Raw genomic sequence first — 6,980 nt, 5'->3', positions numbered from 1 at the left:
CATCATGGATGTGCAGCTGACAAATCTGCAGCAACTGTGTGATGCTGTCATGTCAATATGGACCAAAATCTCTGAGGAATGTTTCCAGCACCTTGTTGAATCTATGACACCAAGAATTAAGGCAGTTCTGAAGGCAAAAGGGGTCCAACCTGGTACTAGCAAGGTGTCCCTAATAAAGTGGCCAGTGAATCTAGAATGTGCGTTAAAGGTTTTTCATACAAATAGAAAATGTCTCCTCACCATCAGTCTGGTAGTTGAGAGCCACCAGCTGGATGCCGTGCAGCCAGAAGAGCAGAGGGTTGGGGTTTGTTGAGTCGATCCTGGTGGCTGCTGGGTATGTCCTGAGCAGCTGGCACACGGTGTGCTGGATCAGCTTCTGAGAGTACCGCCGGCACAGGCGCTTGGCGGCGTTCTCGTTGACCGAGGAGATGTGGTAGCACTTGGGTGTGCGGATGATGGCGCTGAGAGAGGTGGGTGGGTTGAGGACGGGAGACGTCTGCTGCTCCTCCCAGCTCAGCCGCTCAGCACCACCTAGAGGGAAGACAGAAGAAAAATTTAAAGGCTCTGAAAATGTATTAGCTCGATCAGCCTCTTACGTTGAGCGATGTGGTCCTCCATGAAGAGTTGGAACCATAGACTGTGTAACAGAATTGGAGGTAGCTTCGAGGTCTGAAAAGTGAAGCCAATGTGGAGGCGCCTTAAACCTGCAATATCTCTATTGGCCAGCAGGGGGCGACTCCACTGGTTGCAAAAAGAAGTCTGATTGTATTGAAGTCAATGAGAAAATAACCCTACTTCTCACTTGATTTAATACCACAGTTAATATTTTTCTTATGAGTTTATGGTCTGAATTAATGTTTCAAGTCTACTTTAATACAGCACAATGGTCATTTTGTAAATTACAGTCCCATTTAGAGAAAATACACAATAAAGCAGGGTATGATTTAGTGCGACACTGCTTGTGATTGACAAGTCGCTACCACGGCGACCTGTCAAAAAGGATAGAGGTGTGGCAAAGTGTTACCCTCTGAGCTCCATCCTCTCGTCCAAATATAGTCATATCTGGCTCCAAAATACCAAGATGGCAGCGTCCAAAATGCCTGATGAGGCTTCAAAACAGGAGTCCACAAACCAATGGGGGACATCACAGTAGCTGTGTCTACTTCTTTTATACAGACTATGGTTAGAACAGTTTTGAGCACTAATCAGAGTTTAGCAATATATTAATTAAATCTGATGATGGTCTTTGAGAGTTTAACTGCTAATGGATATAATCTAAAAATGTTTTTTCCCCAAACTTTAATAATAGCTTGAGAATATCGAAGTATCAGTCCCACAGTACCGATCCGCCCATCCCTAGAAGAAAAATGAACATCTTTTCCACACACACCCTCTTACTAACACTAACCACCCCAAGGCCCTGCGTACCTTTCCCAGGGGTGCGGCTCTGGGTCGTGACCTCCCCTGTTGTGCTGCAGCGAGCAGGAGCCGTGCCAAATATGGACTTCCTGCTCTTTCCTCGGTCCTTCCCTCTGCCAGAGCCGGCTGGAGACAGCGTGGACAGGCCTGTGTTTCCCACACGCAGGAGGCAGACAGAGAAGAAGTGGTCAATAATGCAACACAGACAGACTGGAGACACCGCACTCATGACATCAGTATCTCTCAATTTGTGTCGAAACATCCAGAAATCATTTTTCTCTAAATGCTGTCACTTTCTATCATAGTGAGGAAGTTGGTCTTCTCCCTCCAGGCGACACTCCAAGTGCATTTGTTTTAATGAGCACAGAGGATTAGAGTTAATAGTGCTGACTGTAAGTTGGGCTGAAAAGTGAACACAAAAATATGTTTTTGACTTTGAGAAACAAGCCGGGGAACTCACTGGTTTTCTGGCTGTTACTGGTTGTGAATCGTTAAAATTGTGATTACTGTACTTAGTGTTTCTGTAATTGAAGCATTTTCTGGCACAAGAATTTCCTTCTGGGACAATTAAGTTCTATTGAATTGAATTGAATTTAATAATAATGTTATATGGCGGCTGATCTCGTCCTTTGCTCGGAGGTTAAGGAACTTGTTCACCTCACATTTTTCCCAATTTGCAGACATTTTTGGCTACAGTTCCTCTTCGAGTTAGCCGCTAACTGCTTCTAACTGCTTTTTAAAATCTCCCGACAGTGGGTTACACGCATAACACGTCGTCGAAACGTCCCACCCTTCCCATCCCCGGTCACGTCCTGCTGACTGTCCCTTTTACACAGATGCAGATTCAGTGCTGTTACTACCTCTTGTGCCCGCGTTAAGGCGACACAACTCGGTCCCCCCATTCCGCAAACGTACCTTGTATACAGAACGGAGAGGCAGAATAATGGCGTGACATGTAAAAGGGCCACTTGCAAGAATCACGAAAACAATCAATCAGAGCTGAGGATTCTATAATGCAGCTGTCAATCATGTCATTAAGGCGATGCAGTAACAGAGCTTGATTCAAATATGATCAGCACTGCCTAGTTTGACGGTGAAACTGCAGTTCTCAAGCAGTGATTAACATGACTGACAGCTGCTCTCTCTGACAATGGCCTGTGATTGGCCGAAGTCTCTTGTCACAGGAAGAGAGGCAGAACTGAATTACAATACATACGCTCAATATTTAATTTTGCCCCATGATGCCAAAATTCCATGCCCAAGCTTTAACGGAAGAATGCTGTTAATGTAAATATTGTAAATCTCGAGCCACTTCTTACTCAGTGTCAAATCCCTGTCTGCTTTCCAAAAGACTACTTGAGACGACAGACGTGCCATGAATTTTCTGAATGGCGAGTATTTTTTGAAGATGATCTGTGCACAAGTTCTTAGAAGGAGCATGTCTGTCTGCAACCAGTTCAGACAGCAAACAGCAGCAACCAGTCTGCTGTCTGTCTGAAATGGGCCGCTTGCCCTGTCCTCTCTTTCTCAGATCTCAGGTCCCTGGAAACCGTAAACAAATAAAATACCAGTGGAAACACTTGCACGTTTATAAGGGCAAATGTTATGTAAAGGAAAGAGGAGACAAGCAGAGAAGAGGACACTTGAGGGAGGGAAGGAGAGATAAGAGATATTTAAGGGACAAAGAAATATTTGAGATAAATGGTAGCGTGGAATGAAGATAGATCCCAATAAATAGGGATTAAGAGATGTTTTATCGGGGTACAGAAAGCAAAGTCAAACATCCTTAAGTGCTGAGCAGAGAGCATTTTCATGTATTTTAAACTAAACACAATATATTTTTTACCATTTACTCAGCCACCAGGGCACCACACAAACATTAATGTACAGTACACTGTATAACAACTGTGCTGTTTGTTGTGTTGCTCTGGGACTGACAGCACAGTGAAGTAACCATATCTGTCCCATGGGGAGAGAAGGATTCGTCATCTCTGTGGGTGTCCAGTGTGGGAGAGGAATGGAGTGTAACACTGGGATATTAAATGTCTTGCGATGAAAAAATTCAGAAACACAGGGGGAAAGGTTTGACCTCTTAAATAAAACATGGGAGTGGATTAAAGTGGGACAAGACGGGGGGGAAAAAGCGATGTTGAACATGATAGCGTGTCAAAAGAGAATAAATCAGTTTGAATCTGTGTCGGAGGGAAGCGGGAACATGGAGTAACACTCAGTAATGTGTGTTAACATAAGAACTGTGTGTGTGAGAAACAAAGAGACTGGATGATGAAATATTCTCTACCGGGGAATTTCACAGCCTGGCAGTAGATGACGAGGTCAGACAGCTCCTGGGCAATCTGTCGACTCTCCTTCTTGTTCTGAGGGAGGTAAAACTCCTCGCCCAGCTCCATGTCAAACACCTACAGGTGCAGGGGCGGGGGGGCGGGGGGGATGGGGGACAGGACAAGGACAATACGGTTAATACTGTACTTGAGGAGACAGTTGGAGCGGAGACTTCATAGACACACAGGCAGAGGAGAGTACTTGCATACTCAACTTCCATGCAAAATCTTTCTTAAATCTCTTTTTGTTTCTGTAATCAAAACCAAAAAAAATGACTTGCTTGAATCCAAACAGCCAAAATACCCATTGACACCTCATATCGGCTTCTTCTTGGGAATATTCAAACCATAATTTCCTACCTTTCCCTTGCTCTGCGTGGTGCTATCAGACTTCTTCATCCTCTTCGGTATTTCATCAACAGGTTGCTCTTCTTTATCTGCTGAGCTCTTCCCCTCTGGCTTGTCATCCAGGATGTTATCTATTTAGGAAATACAATGAATTATAGTAGCTCCCAGGTGTTACTAGGTGTAGTAGTGTGGGCAGCAGAATATCTGGCAGAGCAAACATCCTCAGGTAATGTTTAACGGGTAAATCTAGTGCCAAAAACAGCTGAGTATGCGGCGCAAATTAAATTGGCATGATTTTGAACCATATTCAAACTGCAAAAATTGAGCAGTGAGGAACCTGGGTGAAACTGATGAAACGCACCCATCATGGTTGAGCGTGACAGGTTGAGATACCTGCCAATTAAGCAAGCACGCCCCAGAACATACCTCTCTTTAACGATGTGGACATGTATTGATGAATGCAAATTCTGCACGCCATCACAAACCCAAAAAGTTCTGTATAGCAGCAAAGCAACAACATGTGATCCAGCATAGTTGAGGCAGAAACTGTCCTGGAGACGATCCAGCCTGGATTTAAAATGTACTTGCTGAATAACATGCGTTGGAGTTGGTGTCCCAGTTGATATACTGTACGTTAAATCACCGGTGAGACATACTGTATATCAGAGGAAGTAAATTTAGCGTCTGGGAATCTTACTTCTTGCAAAAACTAATGTTGACTTTGTATTTAAAGAGAGGAGCTGGGTTTTTCTTGTTGCTTCAATGAAGTCAGAGCATTGAGCGACCACTGACGTTAAAGGGACAGTTCACAACAAAATCAAAAACACTTATTTTCCTTTAACCCGTAGTGCTATTTATTATTGTTTAAGTGAGTGTTGGAGATATCGGCCATAGAGATGTCTGCCTTCTCTTGAATATAATGGAACTACATGGCACATTTGAAAAACTCTGTAGCTACAGACTCCATTACTCCAAGGCCACAATACACAACATGTATCCAAATTTGTCATCTACTTGTGATAAATGTTGAACCCCACAAGCAACCCTTTCTCACAGCTTTGTCTTGTGCCTTAAGGTTGCATCTTTTTGGTCCGATGTCCTCAACAGCATCTCAGAAATTACTAATATTTCACTAGAACCAGAACCTATATTAATCATTCTGGGTGTATCCGAAGCATTAAGAAAACTCTCCACTGCCCACTCTCCAAATTCCTCCCCTACTGTACCATTACAGCAAAAAAGCTATTACCAATGTTGTGGAAAGGAACAACAGTTCCAACCTACAATATGTGGCTACATGACCTAACCAGCACACTACACCTGGAAAGGATAAGATACGTCTTAAAGGGCAGACTCCCACAATATATCTCAATCTGGCAACCTCTCATATCACACCTCGCACAAAGTACAGTTCCTGAATTCTAACCATCACATCACAATACAATATTCTATTCTGACTATGGGTTTATGAGTGAGACAAGGGTAAAGGATAGGGGAGTAGAAGAGGTTGGGCATCTCTGAGCTCATCGTTTCAAAACTGTTTTCTGTAAAATGAAATGAGCCCTGACACTACAACTTTGGCTCAATAAAAACACTTGGGAAAAAAAAATAGCCTTGAAAAACTCAACAGCAATGTCTCTTTCCAGAAATCATGACCCCATTACTCAAGATAATCCACAGACCTTGTTGTGAGCAGTCTCATGTAGGAACTATTTCTTTCTACCAAACTACACCCGCCAACCGTATCACCACACAGAGGGAAACACCATCTACTCATGGACAAGAGGCTCGTGCTCGTGACAGCATGAGATCAAATACTCTCTTTCAGTGGGGTGGATTGTAGAGACCAGTGCAGAGATACAGTCGGCATGTGCGATTCAGTAGAAAGAAAATAGCTCCTACATGAAACAGCTCACAACAAGGTCTGTGGTTTATCTTGAGTAACTGGGTCATGATTTCTGGAAAGAGACATTGCTGTTGAGTTTTTCAAGGGTATTTCTTGGCGCTTTGAGCACCACAAGCTGAGTGCCATCCGGTCCTATAATGTTTGAGAGAAGGCAGACATCTCTACAGCCGCTATCTTCAACACTCTGCAACTCACACTGAAACAATCTAGACTGATAATTAGCCCTACTTGTTTATGATTGTGGGGTGAACTGTCCCTTTAAATGCAGCTTGAAGCTACATTTGAATTAGCTTCAGCATTTAACTATGGTGTTTGCCATTGAGTGAGATCACAAACATGTTTAGTGTGTTGGTGTGTACTGACATACACTTGGGTATAATAATCTACAGTGGTTCTACATCTCATTCAGAGATTGGTCATGCCTTTCAGATGACTGCAGGGTGGAGATGATTACAGAATAATTATAAAGGAAAAAACAGTTATCAATATCTGACTACTTGCAGAGCCCATGAGCAAAAGCCCAAGAATGCTCCTCCTTGCTGACATTCAAAGCAATGTCTATTAACTGTAAATGGAAGCATCAATGGGGAGTTTTTCCCTTTGCTCTCATTCCTCCTACACATTCATCGCAGCCAAAAACACGGGGAAAAAACTTATCAGCTTAAAAATGCAGCGGCTTTTTATCACTGAAAACTTGTTTAAGTCCTGACATTTGGAATCTCTTCCTTTGTAAAGGGTTTGACAGTAGAGCTGACCCTGAGTGTCATCCTGCAGACAGTAGCCAGAGGGGTGAGTTGGGCCAGACTGTGACTGCAGGGAGCTACTGTTAAACACGAGATGGTGGCAGATTGGCAGTTTAGAGTTCAAGCGTTCCAGCTGATGTTGTGAAGAAGCATGCAGGGTCAAATGAAGACAGTAGAGGGTTGTTTATCTAGTCAGGATGTCTTGCTAGCTGTCTTAATATTTCA

The 6,980-nt window shown here is 43.4% G+C and overlaps 1 protein-coding gene across 8 annotated transcripts in view; it reads right to left on the bottom strand.

Moving 5' to 3' along the window:
• plce1 (phospholipase C, epsilon 1) overlaps positions 1-6,980 on the bottom strand; it is a 131,030-nt gene that overhangs the window by 16,589 nt on the left and 107,461 nt on the right. For all 8 annotated transcript variants that reach the window (XM_050059935.1, XM_050059939.1, XM_050059940.1 and 5 more), the window contains 4 exons: positions 4,119-4,237; positions 3,719-3,836; positions 1,429-1,566; positions 241-531 (listed from right to left, as the gene is read on the bottom strand). In XM_050059935.1, coding sequence (XP_049915892.1) covers positions 241-531; positions 1,429-1,566; positions 3,719-3,836; positions 4,119-4,237 — 666 coding nt within the window. The remainder of the gene's footprint in view (positions 1-240; positions 532-1,428; positions 1,567-3,718; positions 3,837-4,118; positions 4,238-6,980) is intronic.

This window comes from Epinephelus moara, chromosome 13, assembly GCF_006386435.1.
Source record: "Epinephelus moara isolate mb chromosome 13, YSFRI_EMoa_1.0, whole genome shotgun sequence".
In the NCBI taxonomy this organism is placed as follows: domain Eukaryota; kingdom Metazoa; phylum Chordata; class Actinopteri; order Perciformes; family Serranidae; genus Epinephelus; species Epinephelus moara.
Note: the sequence above shows the minus strand (reverse complement) of the source record. Positions and strands in the feature narration are given on the sequence as shown.